Here is a 26,594-nt window from a genome sequence, read left to right as displayed (position 1 = left end):
CCTTTAAGCATATAAAATGGGTAGGTTTTGTTTTGGAGTAATGGTTAAGGGGGCTAAAAATATAAATCACTTATAAATAAAATTATAAAAAGGCATTGATACGAGTATCTTAATGAAATGAAAGACACGTAAATATTTTACGTTTTTTAGCTAAAAATGCGTAGCTATTTGTACGTTTTAAACGTTGAAATATGTCTAAATTGTATGTTTTAGCATCAATAAAAACAAAAGGTATGTATTTCTATAGTTTCTTGTCAATTTGAAACAAGAGCTAATATTAGCCAGTGTGTTTATTTATTGATCAGCAAGGTGTGATTCAAAACAACAATGGCACCTAAAGAATCTCTCACTGACTTTAAGTGGAGCATCTGTTGAGTTTAACTCATAATGCAAGCAAGCAGCAGTCAAACTAGTTGCCCACATCAATGAAACTCAGATCAGATTATTTTCTGCACGCTTCCCTGTGTGCCACATGAGACACGACCTCACGCTGCAGTCGGCCTGCACTGCTTCCACCACGCAGCATCACATCAGAGCCTGTACAGCAGACAGACAGGAAGTAGATCGGCTCACCTTCCTCTTTCTCAGTGTGAGGAGGGGGTGTTTATGCAAAGATCTGAGATGGAATAAGAGGGGGTTTCCTATAAAACAGCCACATGATGTGGGTGAGATGATCACGAGCCATCATTGCATGAATAAGGAAGGAACCTGACCGAATTCTCACTAGTGTTTCTGTGCCGATATTTCATCACAAACATGACCCTCTGATCTTTGCATTACACCAGACAGGACTAGTTTTTCACACCGTTTATTAAGGCCTTCAGAAAAGGGGGGCAGGTTTGTTATAACTAGGAAAAAACAAAAAAGGCAAATGAAAAACAACGAACCAAGCACAAATAAATATGTCTCGAAAGGGAAGTAAAGCACTTCCGTATCTGTCGTTGATGGCACAGGCCTTGTGTCCAGAAAAACTGTGAGAAATACTTTTTAATAAGCTTGACTGATGGCAAGGATAAATCAGGTTTGGTTAAACTACACATTCAAGAGATGGTTAGAAACCAGAAAGTTTACAAAATGTTTACAAAATGGCCTAGTTTTTGGTAATATTAATACATTTAAATGTAAATTTAGGGATATTTTAGTTTACTTTTAGATGATAAACAATTATTGTACAGTGTTAAACAGTCACTTCAAAAAGCATTTTTTATGACTAATTTTGACAATATGAGTTATGTGAAATAAATGTTTCTCACACTAGTGGGCTTTAATGTTTACAGGAAGTTTGCTTTTAAATGCTTTTGTTTTATACAAATAAAAGTCACACAGTTTCCGGGTCAAAAATGACCCGACTCCAAACAATTGCTTATAAATCTCTCATTATGCTATATCATCACGTAACTTGTTTTCTTTCATTTAGGACTGGTTTTGTGTTTCTATTTTCATCTGATGTACGCCTCATTTATCTAAAAGTAGGCATCTAATTTTTAAGTACAAAAAAAGCATTTTTATGAATAATTTTCACAATATGAGATAAAAAATATTTTTGAAAATGTGCACAGTTTTCACAGTAGTGTGCTTTAATGTTTAATCAGGAAGTTTGCTTTTAAATGCTTTTTGATAATAAACAATTATGTTAAACAGTCACTTAATATGTTTTAGGAACATTTTTGAAAATGCAGTCCACTATGGATAGTGTATTTATAGGGAAAAGGTCATCAAATTATTAATTTATTAAAAAATTAGTAACAAAAAAAAAAAAAAAAAAAAAGAAGAAGAAGAAAAAAAAACTAACACTAGCTCCTCTGTTCTTTTGGTATTCTATCTATTTATTTTTAGGCCTCTAACACTAGCTTGCTTTTTCTTTTTTTTATTCGATCTATTTTCTTTATATCTATTAAATTATAATTAAAAAACCTTGATATGTGTACTGCGTTATGCTATAAGAGACTTGTCATAGCACTTGCATGTTATTGCTCCTTTGTTGATTTTGATTGCTTCCATTGTCCTCTTTTGTAAGTTGCTTTGGATAAAAGCTTCTGCTAAATGTCTAAAAGAAAACGTAAGTGTAAGTTACTAAGTGATCCAGATATCAGTACTTTAATGTGTGTTTATGTGTCCTCTGCTGTGTCTACAAGTTTCCTTGTTTGTGTGTAATACCCCTTCATTTTTTTTTACATTTTATGTTGCTGCTTTATGTTAAACTGCTTCAAATTACTTTGTTTCCACATCAGTCTCTCCATACACCAAGTTTAGCAAAAATAAAAAAACTTAAATATTCCATTGCAAGTATTCATACCCTTATCTGACAGTTAAAATTTTGCTCAGATGCTTCCATATTGTTTGTAGATGTTTCTACACTTTGAGTGAAGTTAACCCATGACACACGTCTTAATAAAGGTCTCACAGCTGAAAATGCACATCAGAGCAAAAACCAAGCCCTGAGGTAAAAAAAAAAAAAAAACTGCCTGTAGAGCGCAGAGACAGGCATCAAGCTATGCATCTGGGGAAGGGTTCAGAAACAAATTCTGCTGCATTGAAGGTTCACAGAAGCATGTAGTCTCCGTTACTCTTACTGGAAGAAGTTTGAAACAACCAGGACTCTTCCAAGAGCTGGTCTTCCAGCCAAACTGAGCAATTGATGGAGAAGGGCCTTGTCTAGACTGGTGACCAAGAACCTGATGGTCACTCTAGCTGAGCTCCATGATCAAATACGCAGACGGGAGAAACTTACAGAAGGACAGACATCACTGCAATACTCCACTGATCTGGGCTTTATGAGTGTGGCAAGACTCTTCTTCTCCTCAGTGAACATTTGAAATAGCTAAAAAGCACCTAAAGGACCCTCAGATTGTGATAAACAAGATTCTCTGGTCTGATGAAGCAATTCCAAGCATCATGTTTGAAGGAAACCAGGGACTCCTCATCACCTGCAGAGTACCATCCCAAAAGTAAAGTGTGGTGGTAGCAGTCTCATGCTGTGGGGATGTTTTTCAGCAGCAGGGACTGAGGGACTCGTCAGAATAGAAGAAAAGCTCAATGCACCATAATATAGAGAGCCCTAATAAAAACCCAGTCTAGTGCATTCAGAAGGTTCACCTTCCAACAGGACAATGACCCGAAGCACACAACAAGAGTGGTTTATAGACAACTCTGTGAATGTCCTTGAGTGGCCCAGCCAAAAAAAAACAATTAAACATTTTTGGAGAAACCTGAAAATGTGCATCTGCCCCCATTCAAGCTGACAGAGCCTGAGAGGTGAAAAGGTGAGGCAAAAAATGGCAGATAATTGCCAAATATTGATGTGCAAAATTGTTGCATCATACCCAAAACGACTTGAGGCTGTAAAGGTGCTTCAACTAAGTACTGAGTTAAGGGTGTGAATACTTATGCATATTTTTAATAATAATTTAGTTCTGTTTTGGCTTTGTCATTATAGTGCATGGAGTGTAGATTGATATAGAAATGATTTGAAAAATGTTAACATAAGGGTGCTATATAATTAATAATATACATTACAAAACATGAAAAAATATTAAGGGGTATGAATACTTTTGCTAGGCACTGTTTACTGTAGCCTATGTATTCACGAGAATGTGTTTATGTACATGATGCTAAATCTTAAACTGAATGCATTTCTAAAAACACCTGCTTTTACAGCAAATGTGTGTGTATCACACAAAGTCATGTGCATCAGTTATGCATCAGATGGTCAGTGAGTCTGTGTATGTGAGATACAAGTTTTCTTATGTCCTTAGGTGGTCAGTTAAAGAGACACTGCAGGCAAAAACACATTTTTTTTCATGCACCTGTCAAGTTTGAGACTTTTTGTTTTTTTATAAAGTGTTTTTTTAGACTAGTAGAAAGAAAACATCTAAAAAACATCCAAAAGACACTGTTAAGTGTTTCTTTTATCGCACTTTATCTGTTTGTGTCAATAGATTTCAATTACAATGCATATTTTTAAAGCCTGTTTTCTCAAAATGAGTTTTTTCTTCTACACTGAGCCATAAATCTCCACTTCAGTAGCACTTACACACAACAATTATATATATCCTGAAGGTTTTTACAGAGGGATTTGTTCAGACATAATTTGCTTGATTTTATACGACATTCTTAAGTATTCTCCCCATAAAAATTGCAAAAATGACGAAATGAGATACCCAAAATCCCCTCTGTAAACACTTTTGACTCTAATATGTCAAAAAATAAAATAAAAAAATTACAAGAATTTTGAAACTGATTTCATCCAGTGTTTACATTTTTCTAGAAATGTATGCAAATTAGCCATATTTAATTAAAAATTGCCTCAACCTAACATTTTAGAAAACTTGTACTATAAAAAATGTTCTCAATTATCAATGTAATCAATCAACTGGGTAAGCAAAGTGATAACTATTAGTTATTTTTTACCCTGTTCACCTACATTGTCTCGCCTCAATATCCACAGTACATTTATTGTACACTAATGTGCGGAAGTACTACTAATAATAATCCAAAAAAATATATATGATTTAAATTGTCCATTTGCACGCTTAAATGTGCACGCAAAAATAATTCAAACATTAAAAATATAAAATCTACAAAATAAAGCGAAATAGTGTAATGTGCATAAACCATATGAAATAATTGTGTCCATTGACACTCAAACTCTTTTTTTTATTAATGCAAGAAAGAATACAAGAAAGAGTTGACAGATTGTTTGCACATAATATACAAAGTAACAGGGATCTACATTATGTCAACTGAAAATAAGGTGTTAAGGATACAAGAGAAAAGCATGGGAAAAAAATAAAATAAAAACAAAGGACAAAAACATAAAAACTTGAGGGTATTATATTATGCAAATCAAAGTCATTACAAAATGAAATAGCTCTTCTAGCGTTCTTATTTTGTGATAATGAAATAGTATTTAGGTAATTTTTATATTCTTTCAAAAACAAACAAACAAACAAACAAGAAAATGGTTTGTTGTTAGTACATTTACATTTATGAATATAAAATTCACAAAGAAAATAAATTAAGTTTATAACAAAACAGTAATTGCTTTTAGATGAAGGAGCGTGTTTTCGCATAATTTATTTTTTTTAATTGAAAAGCAAAAAATGAAACAGGCTTTAAATGAACCAAAATAGAAATTTCTAAATATACAATTGCAAGTACATAAACTGTAAGGTATATACATAATATTAACTAAATTTGAATTACAAAATCAAGATATCAAAAATATTGCGATAAATAATGAAAATAAATAAATATAGATAAAACAATTAAATAGCCTAAATAGTAAATAAAATACATTTACATGGCTTTGCAAAGGGGTTATAAAATATTACAAATCACTAAACTTAGTGAAAAAATTAGCTAGTGTAAGATGAAGGAGCGTTTTGTACTGATATTACGTGTTTGAGCGTCGTTTGTTAACGTCGTCTGGCGCTCTGTGTGTGTGTGCGCGCGTGAGTGTGTCTGCAGCAGCACTTCCGCTCTGAGAGACACGCGCGTCCACGGACACACACCGACACAAAGAGAGGTACACAACCCTTTAAACCGTACAATATACCTCGTATTTCTATTATATTTGCGTCAACGGTGCGTTAGGACGCCTTTATTCTTGTCTGTACGGTGAGGGTCCGAAACATTTCTCCATCGATGGTAAATGAAGACTAACGTTGCGAGCCTACAGATCTGTCGACACATTTAACTTACTGTGTTTTTACCATATCCATTCAGATTCGTTTGTGGGACGGGGTGAAGTTTTAGTTTAGTGAACTCGACGTTTTATACGTGTTTGTGCTCGACTTCCTTCGGGTTTAATCTCGTGTCATTGATCGCGTGTGGACGGATTCGGTTGGACCGAGCTCGGCGTTAACGTTACATTGTGCGGGTCAAACCGAAGCGACGGATTCACGTCCGATCGTTTAGAGACGGTTTTTGCTGTTGAAACGCGGAGTAATCCCACGCAGAATCGCTTTGTGTTGTTAAACTGGAGTTAAAGGTCAAACCCGCGCCTGTACACTTGATACTACATCGATACACGGTTGCATTCATATATCGTTACAGTGTTACATGTCCACATCCACGCAGTGTTTTGCATCATTGTTCTCACTAAATGAGTGTTTGTGTGCCTGCTTCTCTCCCATAGATCGGGATGTCGGATGAGGACTCGCGTGCCAGCTCTAGTTCATCCTCCTCTTCCTCATCTTCCTCCACCCATCAGCAGCAGGAGAAAGACACACCTGGGAAAAAGAGAGACAACAAAGCCAACATGAGCAAGACCTCCAAACTCCTCTCCACCAGCGCCAAGAGGTGAGGACGCACCGCGAGCGTGAAGACAGATCTGGGCCGTGTCTTAAAGCCGAGGGAGCACCCAGTTAGTCAACCACTTAGGCAGCGGTTTCTGCATGAATGTACAACGAAACTGGAGTCAAATGGAATTTTCAATGGCACTGAAGCACCGTGTGAAATTATTTAGCAATGCTTCAGAACAAGAATTTACAGATCATGTATCAGCCCTGTTGTCATCCAAGATGTTCATGTCTTTCGTTCTTCAGGCGTGAAGTAATGGTGTTTTTTAAGGAAAACATTTGAGGATTTCTCTCCATATAATGGACTTCTACGGTGCCCCCGAGTGTGAACTTCCAAAATGCAGTTTAAATGTAGCTTCAAAGGGCTCTAAATGATCCCAGCTGAGGAAGAAGGGTCTTATCTAGCAAAACGATTGATTATTTTCTAAAAACAATTACAACTTGTATACTTCTTAATCTCAAACGCTCGTCTTGCCGAGCTAGACAAGACCAGCATTTGAGATTAAAAAGTATATAAATTGTATTTTTCATCATTTTGCTAGATAAGACCCTTTTTTCTAAACTGTGATCGTTTATAGCCCTTTGAAGCTGCATTTTGGAAGTTCAAACTCAGGGGGCACCATAGAAGTTCATTATATGCAGAGATATCCTGAAATGTTTTCCTCAAAAAAAACAACATAATTTCCCTTACGACTGTTAAAGGAGAACTCCGGTGTGATATTGACCTAAAGTGTATTGAATCATGATACCGAGTGTGAACGTACCTTGCGTATCTCATCTCGGTTTGTGTCCAGCTGTCCGAAATCTGGGGTCAGTTAGCCGATGCTCACAACAGGCTGTCTATGAGAGTCAACAGAGCATCGGAAAAGCCATGTAAATAAATCACTGTTTTACGCCATTTACGAGGCACACAGTAGCTCCACACTTCATTGGTAGACTTCCAAGGGCCCTGACATTTAAAACGAGACATTGAGAACTCAGAAGAAGCACCGGTAGTTTATTTACAAGAAGATTTATACAGACAGTACCTGGAAAAGAAAATCCGGTCGCCGCCATCCTGAACTTAGTCACGATAAGTCGAGTGTCGAGCACCAAGGAATTTATCAGGTTATCAACGTATCAGGTTGTAGTTTCCTTCGTGCTCGACTTATCGTGACTACATTCAAGATGGCGGTGACCGGTCTGTTCCTGGTGGAACATGTCTGTATAAATCTACTTGTAAATAAACTACCGGTGCTTTTTCTGAGTTCTCAATGTCTCGTTTTAAATGTCAGGGCCCTTGGAAGTCTACCAATGAAGTGTGGAGCTACTTTGTGCCTCGTAAATGGCGTAAAACAGTGATTTATTTACATGGCTATTCCGATGCCCTGTTGACTTTCATTGACAGCCTGTTGTGAGCATCGGCTAACTGACCCCAGATTTCGGACTGCAGGACACAAACCGAGATGAGATATGCAAGGTACGTTCACACTCGGTATCATGATTCAATACACTTTAGGTCAATATCACACCGGAGTTCTCCTTTAAAAAAAGAAAGACATGAACATCTTGGATGACAACGGGGGTGAGTACATTACCTGTAAATTTTTGTTCTGAAAGTGAACTACTCCTTTAAAGATAAGCAAATGTTTAATGACTGCAGTGGTTATTTCAAATAATTAAGAGAATTAAATCATTTTCTTCTTTTAGACAAGGGCTAAACCAGTTTTTAGGGGTGGGAATCTTCAGGCACTTCACGATCCGATTCCAAAACGATTCTTGATCTACATTTTTCTAGGGCTGTGCAATTAATTGAAATTCAGTTTCGGTTTCGATTTCATCTTCAAACGATCGTGAAAATACAGTAATCGAGATAAAACGATTATTGCTCCCCATTCCACCCCCTTTCCAGTGGTGCGCTTTCACACCTCCATAGAGGTCTTATTTCACATGTTTCTCTGATGATCATAAACAGTTGAGAATGAAAATGCGTGTGTAACAGTATATTGGAGCCGTGTGGCTTTTAAAGCGGCAACAAATAATATTCCTTCTGCCGTGTCTGTGCTTAATATTAATAAAACAATGAAGGTGTGCAAGCTGCTAAATCATATAGAGAAAGACTAATGAGCAGTATTAAGATATTAGCCTAACATTTCACCTGCCCTGCTAGAAAACATTAGGATATTAAGTCAAGATCATGTTCTATTAAGATATTTCGTGAATTCCCTACCATAAATATATCAAAACTTAATGTGCATTGCTAAGAACTTAATTTGGACAACTTTAAGGGTGATTTTCTCAATATTTTGTCTTTATTGCACCCTCAGATTGCAGATTTTCAAATAGTTGTATCTATCCTAACAAACCATACATCAATGAAGATATTAGCCTAATATTTCACCTGCCTTACTGTAAATGACAAGAACAATCACAAATGGTTTTAAGATTCTTGCCTTGGAAATCCCTTTTTCAGTTTGGCCAACCACAAACTCTTTCTTTCTAGTCTGTACTAATCCGACCGATTATTCCAGCCCAAAACATGACAATAATTGACCATTTTCAGCAGCAATAATCTGCTAAATTTGCGAGTTCCTTTCAGTTCAGTAGCACTGTTTATGCTTAGTCAAGAAAACGCTCTTTTTGCAAATAATGTTTTGTTTTAAAACACTCCACACTCAATCATATGCCTAATATGTTGAAAACAGCTCTGGTAAAGTTTCTTGTCACATTCAGTTAATTACATGAATCACTTGAAAGCCTATATTTTTTTTAATTTGTAATTTAAAAAAGAAAGTAGTTTGTGTCTGTCACTGGTCATTACCGTTGGTCGTTTAACATTTCCATTGTAAAACAGTTAACAAATATTAAATGTTTCGCTACTTCACTTACAGTTTCGTTGTTAAAATTGAAACATCACATGAATTGAAGCTCTGCTTCTGTAAACAGTAAAGCCTTCTTTGATTTGATTGGTTAAAAACAAATTATTACATGCAGTGCAGAACAACATGACGCATAATGAATATTATATATTGGGGAACAATATCTTTTTATTGGTGGTTGCTAGCCTGCCATTCTCATTGACCACAGGAACGCACAAAAAGGATTGGCAGCTGATGATATTATAATCCTGCGTTCAAAAAATGATCAAATGAAGGCATATTAGTGGACAGGATGTTGCATTTGTAGATGCCTTCATGGTTATCTTGTCAGTGCTTTATTTGAGGTTTTGAACTTTGAAAGAGCTTAACTCCAAAACCTATAACTAATATGATAAAATACAGAACAAACATGCTCATCTAGACAAAAAATGGCACTACTTCTAGACTGGTCATCATCCTACATTGCCTAGAAATGCATAGAGTTGAGTCGGCTGTTGTTTGGTTTCCACAGTACTTTATGTAGATTTATTTGCATGCCAGAGTTCAGAGATATTCATGTGAATCATTCGATCATGTGTCTTCTTTCAGGATTCAGAAAGAGCTGGCTGACATCATGTTGGATCCGCCACCGAACTGCAGGTGAGCAAATGCTTTGGCTTTCTTTCATATTCTCTTGTTGCATCAATGAGTATCAGTGTTTGGTTAAAGAAGCATAAAGCAACAAACTGCATGTGGGGTATACTGCCTTAGGCAGAAAAGGTGCTGTCACACTAGCGAAAGTAAGGTGCGATTTGCAAGCAAAAGGTCAATAGTGTAGCTATGTATAAAGCACCTCTTAGACAGATGTCACTTTGAAAACTGCTTCTTTCTCTTAGAAAGGAAGAAAAGATTGCATGGGTTTCTACTCAAATGAATCACAAAAGCAATGTAAAACGTGACAGCATTTTAACTCTGGTCTGGATTGTAGATGTGGCAGAGTTTCCTCCAGCTCTCTAATTTCTGTGGTTTGCATCAGTTGCATGTTGAAGTGCGTTTATGCAATTGATTCACAGAGGTCAAAGCGTGGCTGATGCTGCAGGACATCAGTGTCATGTTCAGGTTAACCTTTCCAGGGCTCGCAAAATTTCAAAATCTCTGGTAGCTCTTCGGGCAGGTACTCTAAAGAATTTGGTAGCCCGGAAATTAATTTAACTAGCCCAAATAAAAAAAGACAATTTTCTTTTTAAATATAGAAAATCAGATAGGAGTCTAAATGTCAAATCAATAATGTTTTCAATACACAAATATAAACAAATATCAAGGAAGGCATTTCACTATTTAGTTTATCTGCAGAATATTTAAATATCAATTTAAGGCTATTTCTTTATTTTGAAGAGCAGCACAAGTAAAATGAACACAGTATGAGTGGGGTTGGACAATGTACAGTAGCATATTAAGCCATAAAATGACATGATTTATAATTCAGATACAGGTTCACACAAAAACAAAATATCTTATACAATGGCATTTCAGCCTTTATACCATTTAAAAGGGATAAATTAAGTATATAATTTATTACATTTATTAAAAACATAAATATTACTGTCTTAATTGTTTCTATTTTTAGAAGGCACAACTTCTTTCACATTAACTCTCTGTCAGGAGGGGGCGCTTTACGGTTTCCCTAGTAACTGCTGTACACAAAGCAGCATTAACATTATTTATGAGGCATGAAATGAAAATGCCAATGACACGTTTCTGAGGACATATAAAGACATCTGTGTGGCGTTTTGACTTTGAAACGTGCAGTAAGAATGTTTTTATTGAATGACATTGAAGTTTAATCCAGGCTAGCCCTATCACGATTCTCGTCTTTCCGTCCCCAACTGTAAGACCCTTATAAATAAGAAATTTATTATAATATTTAAAATATTTAAAACTTTTAATGGCCTTAAATTTGATGCAACTAAATTGAGGAGTTTTTAAGGACCTGCAGGAGCCCTCTACTTTAAGATAGACCGGAGGGCAGTCCCGTCAAACATTTTGGTAGCCCTACTGGAAAACACAATGGCCCTGGGACGTCGGGCTAGCGATTTTGCGAGCGCTGCTTTCCAAGTAGTTGCCATCTCAGCAGTTATAATTCTTAATTTTTCTAAAATTTGAAAATCAAGAAATTTGTTTGTAGCAAAGTCCCTTTAAGGCAAGTCATATCACTCGGCGGCCATCTTTAAACGCTACTCGGGCAGGCAAGTGCAGCTCCTATCTCTTTGAATGGGGAAACATCAAATTCTCCAAAATTGTTCACCAAGCTTACGATTAAATTTCACATTTTAAATCTCCAAAGAAATTTCTAATGTTTCGTCCGTACCATTAAAATAAAAAATAAAAGTACCATTAAAAAAAGGGTCCTAATATTTTGATTAATTTTTCTGCTTGTATTGATATAAATCGTCATTACCTGCAGAGTTGTTCCCACATGAGTACACATAAGCTACTTCATCGTTGTAAAACAAAGACATTTGTTTTTTTCGTTTCCTACAATGAACTGTAAGTAAATATCCAAAAATATTTTGTTTTCAACTCTGTATAATATCCTGTTACTACATTTGTTAATACACTTCGGTCAAAGGTTCTTCAAAGAACCATCTCTTACCTTTTTATAATCTGAAGAACCTTCTTTTGCCACAAGGAATCTTTTGTGAAACAGAAAGGTTCCTCAGATGTTAAAGGTTCTTAATGGACAAAAAAGGTTACTCTATGGCATCGCAAAACACCTTTATTTTATTTTTAAAAGTGTATTCCGGTTTGGGGAAACATGGCAAATGCTTGTGAGTGAACTGTCCAAAGAATCAAATTGATTCATGAACTTTTTTGCAAACCTGTTTGACCAAATTGGATCAAAAGTGTGGTTTATTCATGAATCTGACATTGCAAGTTCTGATTGCAGTAAGCTGATAGAAACATACACAGAACAAGATTGAAAAAACTTTATAAATGACAGTGATTCTCAGGTAGGGGGTTTTTCATGATTTTTTTTTTTTCTTTCCAAAAATATCACGATTCACGATTTTATCACGATTCTTTGTCATGTTGGTTTTGCTATTTTGCAAGTTGACTGAGCAGTACAGCCAAACTAATTTCCTATTTTTTTTTTTAAAAACAATGCCTTTCAAGATAACAAAAAATGGCAGATATTTAAATCAAAGTGAGTGAAGATATAAATCTATGTCATTTAGTAGGTGTATTTAGCAATAGCTATTTGAATGAACTAATATAAAAAGTAAAACACTCTATACATGAATTATATACATGAACTGTATTGAAGTTCTTCAGTCAAGAGCACTGAGTGATTTTTTTTGTTTTGTTGTTTTATAAACATTAAAAGTATAGTTCACCCAAAACCCAATACTCTCATCCTCTGTCTGTCAATTCTGTCACAGTGTTTTATTTTTATACCATTATTTACTAACTCTCAGGTCATTTTAAACCTGAATGAGTTTCTTTTTTCTGTTAATTTATTTAAGAGTGAAAGTTGCCAAATCATACAAAGAAGTACTTAGTCAGCAGGAAAGAGCACAATATGTTGTTAATAGGTGGTAAAGATACGTACCAGCGGTATTAATCAAAATATTAGCCTATAATTTCACCTACCTGACAGGAAATGATAAAGTGTTAGCTCAAATGTTATTAAGATTCTTACCCATGGAAATCCTGCTTCACTTTGGCTAACCACAAACGCCTTTTGTTCCTCAAGACAGTTTTTTCCACTCTTCTTCTTGATTTGTTATAACTTTTAGCAGTCTTTAGTACACAATGTTTTTTTTTTCCTGTCTGATCAAGTGGTACAGCCCAAAACATGACAATAATTGACCATTTTCAGAAGTTTTATATATTGGTCAGATAGATGACCAGCTCATAATCTAAAAATATATTAGTATATAAATAAAATATTATTTGCCTATAAAAACACACACTCCTAGTTGTCTCCTTATGATCAGACAGTCCATTTTCCTGTATAAGTATCTAAAATATATATATATATATATATATAAGACTTCCACATTGCCTGTCATTTTGACGGACAGGGTCGTAAAAATTCCGTCATCTATTATTATCCGTCATTTTAATTTTCATATTTTAATTATAATAACACATTTAATTGCTTTTATTTTTGTTCACATTTTCATTTTTAATCATGAACCTACAAGGCGAGCATACTGTATAGGTTTATGCACTTATTTATGAAGAGAACAGATGGATCTCAGTGGATCTTGCTGTTTTCAGTTCACGAATTAACAGTAGTGCGCATAACTAATAAATCACAATAAGCGATTACGCTCTGTGCTTTCTTACTTTCAATATGAAAACGTCTCAGATTTCAAATTTTGTCTATTTCATCTGGAAATTCAAGCAATAAATACCGTTTTGTTTGGCGCTCTTTAATGTGGCGTGAGACCGCTGTAGTTTATACTGGGTGCTCGCATGCGCGTATCAAAAGATTCCTCGTGACAGTTTAGTTTTTGTTCTGTATCCAGTGCTCTGCTGCCACGTTGGAGCGCGGTCGCCACCAACTTGACAGGGGTGGGAATTACATTTATAATTTACAACAGATCACCCGCAGTGTAATCTGTCAAAATGACGGAAAGCCTTCAGATTTTTCCATCACTGATTAAAAAAAATCTGTCAATGACGGACAATTTTTGGTTAACGCGACCTCTGAGATATATATATATATATATATATATATATATATATATATATATATATATAGATATATATATATATAGATATAGATATATAGATATATAGATATAGATATATATATATATATATATATATAGATATATAGATATATAGATATATAGATATATAGATATATATATATATATATATATATATATAGATATAGATATATATAGATATATATAGATATATATATATATAGATATATATATATATATATATATATATATATATAGATATAGATATAGATATAGATATATATATATATATATATAACACTACTCACAATAAGTTAGGGATATTGTGAGAGACTCAGTGGATGTCATACATACAGTGTTTGTTTCACTTCAGACATTTTTGGGATAGGGAGGCAATTGTATTGAGGTGATAGACACACCTCATTTTGTGTTTTCCATGAAATGGTCTAATTGTGCACAGGTGTGCCTTATATTGGGGCCAATACCAAAAGACAACCCTTTTCAATGTGGCATCGATTTCAACATTCTGTGGGTATGAAAAGCTGGTATTGTCAGTAAGTCATTCCAAGTTGATCATTCAAACATTCATGAACACACAACGTCACTTAACAGACGAGCAGCGCCACCTGGCCATGGGGCGCCTTCGGGTCAGTGGCAGGCAGTCAGATGTTGCTCATAACCTGGGTTTGTCTCAAAGTGTCATCAGCAGACTTGCATCAAGACACAGAACTACTGTCAGAGTTCATGACAGACCCAGAAGTGGAGCCCTCGAGTGACAGACCGCAACGATGACCTATGCACTCAGACATCGTTATGCAACTGCCACACAGCTGCAGGCCCGTTTACGAGATGTGAGGGGTACTAGGGTTTCCAGACAAACCATTCGCAACCGACTCCACCGCTTTGGCTTGAATGCCAGACCACCGTTGCAGGTGCCTCCACTGACACCAAGACACCGGCGTGAACGTCTGAACGTTGAACGTTGCTCTACCGCCCTGTTCACTGATGAGTGTCGGGTCACCTTGCACAGAAAGGTGAGGTGAGCGATACACTGAGGTCAACATGGTCCCCAGGGTTTCCTTTGGTGGAGGAGGTGCAACAGTCTGGGCAGGCATCACCAGTCAGCGCGAAACAGATTTGGTTATTGTAGATGGCTCAGTCACTGCATGTTCTTACCTCAGATACATCATAGAATCCACCATCATTCCCCAATTCCGCCAGCACACCCCCAACCTTCTGTTCATGGATGATAATGCTCCACCACATTGTGGCAGAATTGTCACAGCTCGACTTCAGGAAGTTGGAGTGCCTCATATGGTATGGCCATCAATGTCCCCTGACCTGAACCTTAATAAATAATAAGCTATGGAAAATGGTGTTTCTTCTCATACATTATTAGTAATATCAAAGGGAACTTTTACTTATTTCATTAAAATTCAGAGCAAATAGGAAAGGCACTCATGTAAATAACATTATCCCTAACTAGGGCTGCAACAACGAATCGATAAAAATCGATTACTAAAAGAGTTGGCAACGAATTTCATAATCGTTTTGTTGTGTCGCGCGACGCAGAGACATTTGGTTGTTATATATATATATATATATATATTAGGGGTGGAGCCGAACCCGAATACGGTATTCGGAAAGGCACAAATAGCGTGTTTTTAACGAATACTTATTTCGAACAAATACCTTAATAAATATTTGTATTTGGGAACAAGAAAAACTTTCTATCAAAAAAGCTGCGTTTCCTCAGGAGACCGCAGTCAGTGTATGCCCGCATGAGTGAGTGAGTGACATTCAGGAGTCGGGGGTGGGGGGTAAAAGAGGTGACTGACACAGGCTGTTCCACACAGCAACAGAGAAGACTCGGCTGGGTGAAAAAAGACTTCACTGCGTCACTATTTTTGATGAATATATTTCTGTACCTTAACTGGGTTTATAACTTTGGGAAGCAGAGTTTGATCGGGAGATTATTCTATTAGGGGCCGTTCAAATGTGCGCTAAAGTTCGTCGTTATTTCAAATGTAGACGCGCGGTATGCGCGCTCATAATGAAAGCAACGCTCACACGGTGCTACGCGCTCGTTTATTCCAGGCGCGTCCGCGCCGCATCGAAATAAATATTCTATAGTCTTTGGATAAATACATCTCAACTTTTCAGAATGCCACATGCGCACACAGGTCATGTGACAAGAACCAACAAATCAGCTTCACCCTTTCCCTTATACCATTGAAAAAACAGCCAAGTTGGAGGAACAGCTGATCATATCTGTTCATGAATAACCATTTTTAAAGACATTTAATAGCAGAGCTAATGCAAGCGATTTTTAATGCTGGAAATCCATTTATGCTTTGCTGAAACTTCCGAGTCGTCATTGAGTGATCAGGTCATGGTTGCTTAGCAACGGCAGACGCCACGAGAAAGAAGTTCTTTCAGAAGAAGAACATTTTTATTTTTATTTTAATTCCTGTCTGTTCAGCATCCTCCAACAAGGACTGGTGGTGGTGGGGTTCATAATGTTCATAATGGTATTTTATTAGTTGGTTTAACCATGGATGAGGTAATGGCTGTCATGTTTTTTTTTTTTTTCAATGACGTTCCTTGTTACATATTCAAAAACATCAACAAATATTGCATATCCATAATTATTATAATGGATATAATTAAAGAATACTTACACTATAAGAAAACAGGATTTTTAAACCTATTTTGAATTTTACTCGAATACAAATACAAATACAAATACAAATACTTTTCCCCCCTCAACAAATACAAATACAGATACAAATACCGGCTGCTTTGCACACCCCTAATATATATATTTGCTCGATCGCAAAACAGCTGCTGTACGGGTCGTTGGATAGTGGAGATGGAGAAATCTACTTCTATAGTTTTTGTAACACTGTCTGTCTGTATAATGTGTCAAAAACATACCACAACCGTAAGGAGAAAGAGGAGCTCTGCTGAGGTGAAATCGTCTCAGTTTTGAATAGGGCTGTGACGGTGGCACGTTGTTTTTTTTTTTATATATAGACTTCAGTCAGCGAACAAGCAGCCTAAAAACGCTAAAATAAATCAAAGAAATAATATATTTAATTAAGAAAGTAGCCTAAGAGTATTAAATAGGCTATTAAACAAACATTCCTTGTAAAAATGTCCGACAGCTCATCAATTTTTGGCCGACTGAATTTCCAGTCCGACTGTCTTTTTTTCTCTTTCTCTTCCTCATTACACAGCTGCTGTTTTTAATAGCAAAGTGATTACATTTATTTTCGTTCCTTTAGTTTATAAAGTTAATTTAGAGATATATTTGGAACACTTTTTGTTTGTTAAATTTAAGTTTTTGTTTTTTAAAGTTATGACCTAGCAAACAGCGGCAGACAGATCATTAGCCTGCTTAATTCATCGCGATTTAAATTAAAATCCATTGATATAAAAAACTTAAAACATATCACAATATTAGTTTAATCATTCAATCAAGATAATTCCAAAGTTTGTGCGGAGAGAAGCGCGCTTTGCAGGACATGGAGAAGCCAGTGCAATGTGGAATTTCTTTTTTGCTCATAAAGGTAAGAGTAATTTACCACCTGGGCCGGAACTGTAAAGGGTCTACCTTAGTTTGTGTGTGCTCACAGTATCAACAAAATGTGCTCTTAAAGAAAACAAACAGAATACGCTTGATATCTTTGGTTTAAACAGGAGCGCTTCACAATAATTAACCGAAACCCAGGTAATTGCCTCACAAACACAATATCTATAGAAAGCTTTAAATTATTATTTTACTATAAAACGAAATAATTAAAATCGAAAACAAAACTCTTTCGTTAGCTAATCCATAAAGATGCATTAGGCATTAATGAGCAGATGGCAGGATCGTCAATTTCATCTTTGCAACACTGAATCAGAAAATACTAGTTTATTAAGTAATTCGAATATTTTCTTAATTTTTGCCTTGACACATTCATGGTAATTACTTTTGCTGGGGCTTTGAGGCCAGTTTTGCGTGCATTTGAATGCGGAACTCTTCCAGCTGGTCGCTGCTGATGGCAGGACACTAAACACCGCCATGGCAGAACGAATGTAGCAGAAAGTTAGTCAAGTTATGCCGTTCCAGCGTGCAAAGTCACATGACTTTTTTTGATGCGCACTGAGGAATTTAATTTGAGAGGCTTCTTGATGGGAAATGCAGCATGTACACCACAGCAAGCCGCTGTCTTGACGGATAGTATTTTTAGTTTATTTAGTCTATATATTTGGCAGATGTAAAGCATACATGTTTTTTGTGTTAGTCCATTTTTATTTTATTATTATTATTATAACAGTTCAAGGAGCAACATGTTCGTGCACTTTCTAAAGATTTTAGTTCTGTTTTTGAATAAAGGGTTGTAAATCCCTTTCTTGTTGTTGTTGTTGTTTTGTTTTTTTTAATCCGATTCATCGATTAATCGAAAAAATAATCGACAGATTAATCGATTATTAAAATAATCGTTACTTGCAGCCCTATCCCTAACTTATTGTGAGTAGTGTGTGTGTGTATATATATATGTATATGTATGTCACACAGTAAACAACTACGTATAATTTTTTCCATGGTTAGAAAGGTGCTATAAAGAAAACTCTTTGAGTCACAGATGAAATCTGACCATTTCAGTCATTTCTTTGTTTGTCATTTGAAATGTTTCCATTTGTGGTTGACGTATATGTGAAGATTGTGGTAAACCATCCTGATGTTGCGTATGGTTATTGATCAGTGTCATTGTGAGGAAGTCTCTTACGCTGTCATTTATTGTGAAGTGTTTTGATCTTCACCTCTGACCTCACTGATCTAATAATCAAAAAGGAGGCTTTATCAGGTCCACAGCCGTAGCGTTCCAGTATGAATAGTGTAAAGTGTGTCTTTTGTGACTGTTTGTGAAGGTAATTGTACCTGACTCAGTATTGCACAGCTGACACACCTCGTCTTTAAAACCACTCGTCATCTTTAGCATCTGTTTATACACTTCAGCTCTCGTGTCTGCATTTATTAGCTGCGTTTTTCTGACTCGGCCTTTTATCTTCAGGCATAAGAGTCGCATCTCTTCCCCTGCCATTTCGCCTCCCCCCTTCTCTCTTATCTTGAGTTATTCGCAGTGTTTGCTAAAGCCAAACACATGCTACACGACTAAGGCTTGTGTTACGCTTTGATATTTTAAGACTTCAACAAAGCGGCCCAGGTTGTAGCCAGCCTGCAGCTACAGTGTTGACACTCATCTAGTCATCACAGATTTATATTTAATTGATACTTGCCTGATGAGTCTGTGTGGTTGTTTGGCTTTTGCTAGAAGCTTGTTAGGATGTTTTAGGTGGGCAAATAAAAACTTGTTCACTCCACAAATGCTTTAAAATTTGCCCTGATTTTGATCAAACTGACTCAAAGCAAGCAAATTCTCTCAGTAATACTCTGGTTGTCCCAGCTAAGCAGCTTTCTGTTTCACAGACAAGAAAGGAAATCAACAATATTTACATTTTCACTCAACCATGTATATTTTTGTATGCATAATTTCATGCAACAGTTGTGACTCTGGGCATGTGCAATTGTGACATCTTAATTGTCGATTATTCCCTTGAAACTGTAACTGCAATTGTTAATTACGATTATCACAATTTACACTGATGTTTTAAATCACTTTATTTCATTGGTTGAATGCCCTAATTTTATATATGTGACCCTGGAACACAAAACCAGTCGTAAGGTTAAGTTTGACAAAACTGAGATATATACATCATATGAAAGCTCAATAAATAAGCTTTCTATTGATGTATGGTTTGTTAGGATAGGACAATATTTGGCTGAGATACATCTATTTGAAAATCTGGAATCTGAGGGTGCAAAAAACAAATCACCTTTTAAAGTTGTCCAAATTAAGCTCTTAACAATGCATATTACTAATCAAAAATTACATTTTGATATGTTAAAAGTAGGAATTTTACAAAAAATCTTCATGGAACATGATCTTTACTTAATTTCCTAATGATTTTTGGCATAAAAGAAAAAGCAATAATTTTGACCCATACAATGTATTTTTGGCTATTGCTACAAATATACCCCAGCGACTTAAGACTGGTTTTGTGGTCCAGGGTCAAACCTGTTTTTAATCTTAATGCGATATATCCTCTTGATCAATCAGAATTCGGCGAGCGTTCGACGCAATCTAACATGGCGGCGCCCTGAAGCGAGAGATGTTTGTGTTCAGTCTTCAAAATGAGAGCTTTAAACTCGATTAACAATTTTGATGGCCTGGATGAGGCAGTGAGACCTGCACCTGTTGTTAGAAAACGCAGACTAGACAAAGAAAATCACAAGAAAAACAACAAAAAAGAAGGTTTGTCACTATTTACTAGTGTGCTTTGGTTTTAAAACGGTGTTTTAAAATGAAAAGAATCCTCGTCTACATTAGCGAGTAGCGTGTATAGGTAGATTCCCTATTGTTTTGATAAAGGACGTGCTTGAAGTGGTCGAAAGGGGAATCTACTTATACATATCTATGGGTACAGCAACGAGCATGATGTGATTGTTTACACGGTCGTCAAGGATACGCAGAGAGAATGTGGACAGCCACGCCATCGTTTTCAAAAGTCTCAAAGTTTTGGTCCATTTACAATGAAACGCAACCCTGGAGTTTTCAGACTAAAACACACAAACTAATGCTGTCACCAGACGACCTGATAATACATTTAGACAGTTTTAAGAAAGACCAAACAAGGTTTACAAGGATAGGGCCATAATTCTCCTGGACATAACGCAAGTGGAAAGGCAGCCTCTGAAAGTCTAAACAAACGAAAAGACTGACATTAAAAATAAAGATTTATATTAATTTATAGTATGAGTCCCTTATGTCATATGTTGCATGTTCTCTTGTTTTTTTTAAGACATAAACGAGCAATGTTTTGGAAAAAAAAGAATGGATTTGTAGCGTTTTGAAAAAAAAAAAAATTATAAACTTTGAATGTATGATCGACAATATTGTTGTTTCATTTAACAATCATTGTTTAACATGTTCAGAATGAGTCAACAGACTATTTTAATAGGATAAATTGAATATTAACAAACTATATGGGTCTAGGAAAAAAAATGTCATTTTCCTGAAAACTATTAAAATGGATTTATAGCGTTTTGGAAAAGAGCTCCTCATATACAGGGGTTGGACAATGAAACTGAAACACCTGGTTTTAGACCACAGTTAGTATGGTGTTGGGCCTCCTTTTGTGGCCAATAGAGCATTTCGTCTTTGGAATGACAAATACAAGTCCTGCACAGTTGCCAAAGGCATTTTGAGCCATTCTCCTCTTGCAGATCAGGGGTCAGGTCACTACATGATACTGGTGTAGGAAAATGTTATCTGACTCGCTCCTCCAGAACACCCCAAAGTGGCTCAATAATATTCAGATCTGGTGACTATGCAGGCCATGGGAGATGTCCAACTTCACTTTCATGTTCATCAAACCACTCTGTCACCTGTCTTGCTGTGTGTACTGGTGCATTATCATCCTGATACATGGCACCACCTTCAGAGTACAATGTCTGAACCATTGGGTGCACATAGTCCACGTTCACACCTGTTCTTACTGGTGGAATGTGCAATCAGTGAAGATTGGCCACCAGGCTGCAAAAATATAACCATGAAACCTCCAACATTATATTGGCCAGTGTTTCAGTTTCATTGTCCAACCCGTGTGTGTGTGTGTGTGTGTGTGTGTGTGTATATATATATATATATAAAACAAGCTAAAAACACTCTTCCTAAAAAAAAACCTTTATTGCTTTTTACATTAGTTTGGTTTCTTTAAATAAAAAAAAAAAAAGTAAAAATATGATATGCACCGGTTTCAATTTTCATGTTGCGATTAATTAATAATGCTTTTATCATGATATTAATTAATTCACAGGCTTAACTATTTTATTATAACAAAAATAACTCAACATTTAAATACAATAAATCAATACACAAAAAAAGTATAACGTTAGAAAACGTACACAGATTAAGATGCAAAATAATTATAAAGACCACTTTAATGTAAGATTTCATAGTTGACCTTAGTTAATGCATTAATGTTCACAATGGGCAATAGCTACATTTGCTACAGAAGCAATTAGTAATCTTTGTTAAACACAACTCTTACTTCATGTTAGCTCATTATATAACACGGTTAAAACTTTAGTTTTTAACAATTTGTTATTAAATATGGGAATTACCTAAGATTAATGAATGTTTTTTAATTGGCAGTTTAATTAGTGAATTAACTAATGTTAACTAATGAAGCCCTGATGTAAAGTGGTATGTTGGGCATGTTGTAGTCCAGATTGAAATGGAAAACAGATCTAAATGGCTATTTAAATCATTTAAACACTTTTCAGAAACTGAAAGCTGTTTTGTTTGCGGGGTTTACGGGGTAACAGCTGCATTGTTTAGCGCCATCTGCTGTCAGAGAATGAAAGTGAGCTTTCATCCAGAGCGTCTTTCACACACTTGATGGGAAAAGTTATCTTAGTACAATCAAAATTCTGAATTATTTGTTATAAATAAATGTTTTTTTTTGTTAAATAAGTTTTCTCTGTGCCCACGATAACGTGACATGCCTTAAACATGCCTCTTGAGCACGCAAAATAATGTTGTTGTTTTTTTTTTTTTTTTTTTTTTTACGTATTGTAATCGCAGCTATGAACAATTACGTAATTGTGGCATCTGTAATTGTGGCCGCAATTAGAAGTTTGATTCATTGTGCAGCCCAAAGTGCAATGGAAAAGAGATTAAAACATCAACAGCAGGATAGTGTTTGTGTCAGTCTGAACAAGTGCATTGACAATTAAATTATAATGTTAATTGCACTAAATTTTCTCACCAAAATTCATCTGGGTGTGAACAGACCCTAAAGAATAAATGCACAGATTTTTCAACCAGCCTTGCTTTACAATGTCAGTAGTGAACTTAAACCATGTTTATTATTTCTCCATGTTGCCTGCACTCAGATCTCCTCAAATTATCAACAAAAGTCACACTGCACCTAGATATTCCTGTTTATTTGATGCTAAATATGTCCGTCTTTCAAATGTCTGCCAGATGAGTCTTTTTTTTGTGTCCGCTGAATGAAAACCATTAATCCACTGGCATAGAAAAGCAATAGCACACCTTTTCTAAGCAAGCCATGATTTGAGGTAGTGTTGTCACGGTACCAAAATTTCAGTATTCGGTACCAATACCAGTGAAAATCCACGGTTCTCGGTACCAATTTCGGTACCAAAGTAAAACACAATAACATTAATTGAACAACACAATTTTTTTATTAATAAAGTTAAAGAAAAATAAAATGTGCGAAAACCAATGTCATTCATTATACTTATCTAAATTTAGTTTCAGGTTTTTCCAAGTAATAAAAGTATTTCAAGGATTGTAAACATTTTAATTATTAAATAACAACTAAATAAATTACAGGCATTCAAAAATTGTACACAAGCTTCATCCAAAAGTTTGTTTCTGCTGCTTCTAAAAACATCTGTACTGTTGTCTGTTTTAGAGTTTGCTGGGGTGTTTCATGATCTTCCTCAATCTGCAGCTGTAAAAAGAAAATATAATACATTTAAGTAAAGCAGTGGGCTAAGTCTGACCAGATGCAACATTAGATCATTGACACCAGCAAAAATATTAATTTTCAGTAAATAACAAACCTCAGCTTTTATAATAAATTTAGATAAGATTACATATATTAAGTTAACTGTCTATAACAGATAGAAACTGCTGTATTGAAAACTCTTTACAATACGATTTCATTTGTTAGACAACATGACCTTACAAAAAAAAAAACAGTAGTTATATGGCAATTCTTCTTCTTAAGGTTAGGCTCATTTCAACATTTACTAATCCATAAAATCATGTTAAACTGTTAAACATGAACAAACATAAATGATCATGTGTTTGTATTGAATAACATTTTGAATTAATGTTGTAAAAATATATTGTTCACTTAAGTTTGTTAGATAATGCATGAATTTGATCTTATTGTAAAGTATGACAAAACTAAACTGGAGATCAAACGTGTTTTATTTGACTGTACTTTTATTTAATCCAAACTGCGTTCATATTTAATAATAAAAAGCTTTATGAACCTGCTAGAGTTATCCAGCCAAGAATAAGAACGTTTTCTAACAGACTGATATTAAGCATAATATTAAGACAGACGTTGTTAACGATGCATTTGTTCATTCTTTAACACACATATTTTGGATAAACAGGCCTTTTGTGTGTATAAGTAGTACATATATCATGTATTTCTTTTTTCTTTTATCCTAATAAAAATTATGGGAGCGTTAAATAGCCCAAAATCGTCCCAAAGCCCAGCATATTAGCGTTAGCCGCTTATGCTAACGATTAACAACATTACAATTCGACATTCAAATTAAAATATGCAATAATGTTCTTAACAGAAGCTCGAAATATCAAATTAAATTGAAACATACCGTACTTGAACTCTTTAATTTGATCCTGCAGTCGGTCTTCACTGTGTTTTGTTCAGTTTGATGCGTTTCCTTCTTTTGAGAGAACCTAGACGATCTATGATGTTCGCCTTCAGCCGAGAATCGAAAATGTTTGTAGCATGCCTGGCTCTTCCTTGTCAACAAGTGGATTCAGAGCGACCGCATCAGCAGCAGCGCCGAGGAGAGCGCAACTGCGCAGTGCGCACCTTTTAGATAGCGCGTCAAGAACCGGGTCGACCGGATAGTCGGTACCACCGGTACTAAAGAAAACCTGGAACCGTAACATTTAATTTTTTTTAGTACCGACTTGGTACCGAAGTACCGGGACTTTTGACAACACTAATTTGAGGTGTAATTCATGTCTGTTATTAATCAAATAGTTTTTGCCTTAGTAAGCGTCAATATATTCCTCCTCTGTTGTTTAATGTTTGTTATTGCTCTAGTGTTTTTTTTTTCCTGCTCAGACATCAGACTGCTTTCCTTCTCACAATGATATGTGTGTGTTGTGTCTCAAGGCGAAAGGGCGCATTGTAAACACTTCAGAGGTTCCTGTGACCTTTGGTGTTGTCACAAGTGTTATGCGAGTCTGTGTTTATAGAGATAGTTGCAGGACAAACAGAACCCGTTTTTACTTAAACGTGATTAAAGAGCAGCCGTGTTACATCTGTAGACACTGAGGAATTCTGATAACTCAAGTGTTACTTGTGATCTGAATTTAGGTTTTGGAGTTAAAAGAAGTTGTTTACTGATCTCACTGCTGGAGCATCTGACAGACTTGTGAAGTTATTCTCTCTAACACTATATTAAGCAGAGCTGTCCTTCGTATAATTGTCATGTGGTGGGATGTTTGGTCATGATGTGAACACTTTGTGGTTCTCAGTTGAGTGTTGAATGGTTAGTAATTCAAAAGGTGACGCAATCAAATGCTGTGTCTCAGTTGTTTTCCTTATCACTTAGATGATTGTGACCTCTTGGGCAATATGAAAATATATTGCTGAGTATGTTATTGTGTTGGTATTTTATTCAATAGATATATGTGAGATTATTTTGGGGGTGAAAATGGAAAATAAACCTAAATGTAAACCTGAAATCGCCAGTTGGTTGTGGCAAATCACTGCATGAGTGAGTCATTCATTCAACAGATTTGTTCAAACACCTGATTGTTTCAGTAACGAAACACTGTGTTGCTCAGAGAAGCAAAACAGATCTGCTGTGACTTTGAAACTATTTTTGTTGACAATGGTGCAAAAGGCAGAGACTTGTGTCTAAAATGTAAGTAAATTAAGGCCAGACACTGCAGGAAAATAGGGTAAAAAAAACTAATAGGTATCACCTGTTAATTACATTGATAATTGCAAAAAAAAAATCTGTTACAAGTTTTCTAACATGTTAGGTTTAAATATGCAAATGAGGCATTATTTAATGAAATATGCGCTAATTTGCCTACATTTCTAGTACAAAAATCGAAACACTGGATGAATTCAGTTTTATTCTTGTTTAATTTTTTTTTTGACATATTAGAGTCAAATGTTTTTACAGAGGAAATTGAGTCTCTCATTTCGTCAGTCCATAATTCTGAAAAAAAAAAACCTTAGAACAGACAGAAAACAGTGTATTTTTCAAAATTTTGGGGGGAATAAAATGTATAAAATCAAGCAAATTATATGTGAACAAATCCCTCTGTAGAAACCTTCAGGATATAGACAGGAATAAAAATGTAAAGTTTGGTGTGTGTACGTGCTACTGAAGTGGAGATTTATGGCTCAGCATAAAAGAAAAATCTTATTTTGAGAATGGCATTTAAAAATATGGATTGTAATTGAAATGTATTAAGACAAATACATAAAGGGCTATGAAAGAGAGACTTAACAGTGTCTTTTGAATGTTTTCTTTTCACTAGTCTGAAAAAACACTTTATAGAAAAACAAAAAGCCCAAAATCTCAAACTTGACAGGTGCATGGAAAAAACTGCAGTGTCTCCCCTTAATTTAACTTGTTTATTGGTTTTATATTTGTAATTGTACAAATATTTAGACAAAAAACTGTTCTCTTTGTGTGATAACTATCAGATGATATAAATATAAAATGCATTTAGAGATGCTCATTTCGGTTAATTTTCCTGACCGACGACCGCTGCTTGTTATCCGAAACATTAACCGTATGATAAAATTATAATAATTAGTTTAAAATAAAAATCGAATGCACGAGTATCTGTGATGAT

General features: G+C 35.5%; 1 protein-coding gene across 1 annotated transcript in view; it reads left to right on the top strand.

Annotated features, from left to right (window-relative positions):
* The first annotated feature begins 5,463 nt into the window (after positions 1–5,463).
* The window catches only part of ube2e1 (ubiquitin-conjugating enzyme E2E 1), a 42,481-nt gene continuing 21,350 nt past the window's right edge, over positions 5,464–26,594 (top strand). The window contains exons 1-3 of the mRNA XM_073821633.1: positions 5,464–5,527; positions 6,140–6,303; positions 9,749–9,799. Coding sequence (XP_073677734.1) covers positions 6,146–6,303; positions 9,749–9,799 — 209 coding nt within the window. The 5' untranslated portion in view covers positions 5,464–5,527; positions 6,140–6,145. The remainder of the gene's footprint in view (positions 5,528–6,139; positions 6,304–9,748; positions 9,800–26,594) is intronic.

Source organism: Garra rufa, chromosome 17 (assembly GCF_049309525.1).
Source record: "Garra rufa chromosome 17, GarRuf1.0, whole genome shotgun sequence".
In the NCBI taxonomy this organism is placed as follows: domain Eukaryota; kingdom Metazoa; phylum Chordata; class Actinopteri; order Cypriniformes; family Cyprinidae; genus Garra; species Garra rufa.
The sequence above is the reverse complement of the archived record's forward strand: the minus strand, read 5'-3'. Positions and strand labels throughout refer to the sequence as shown.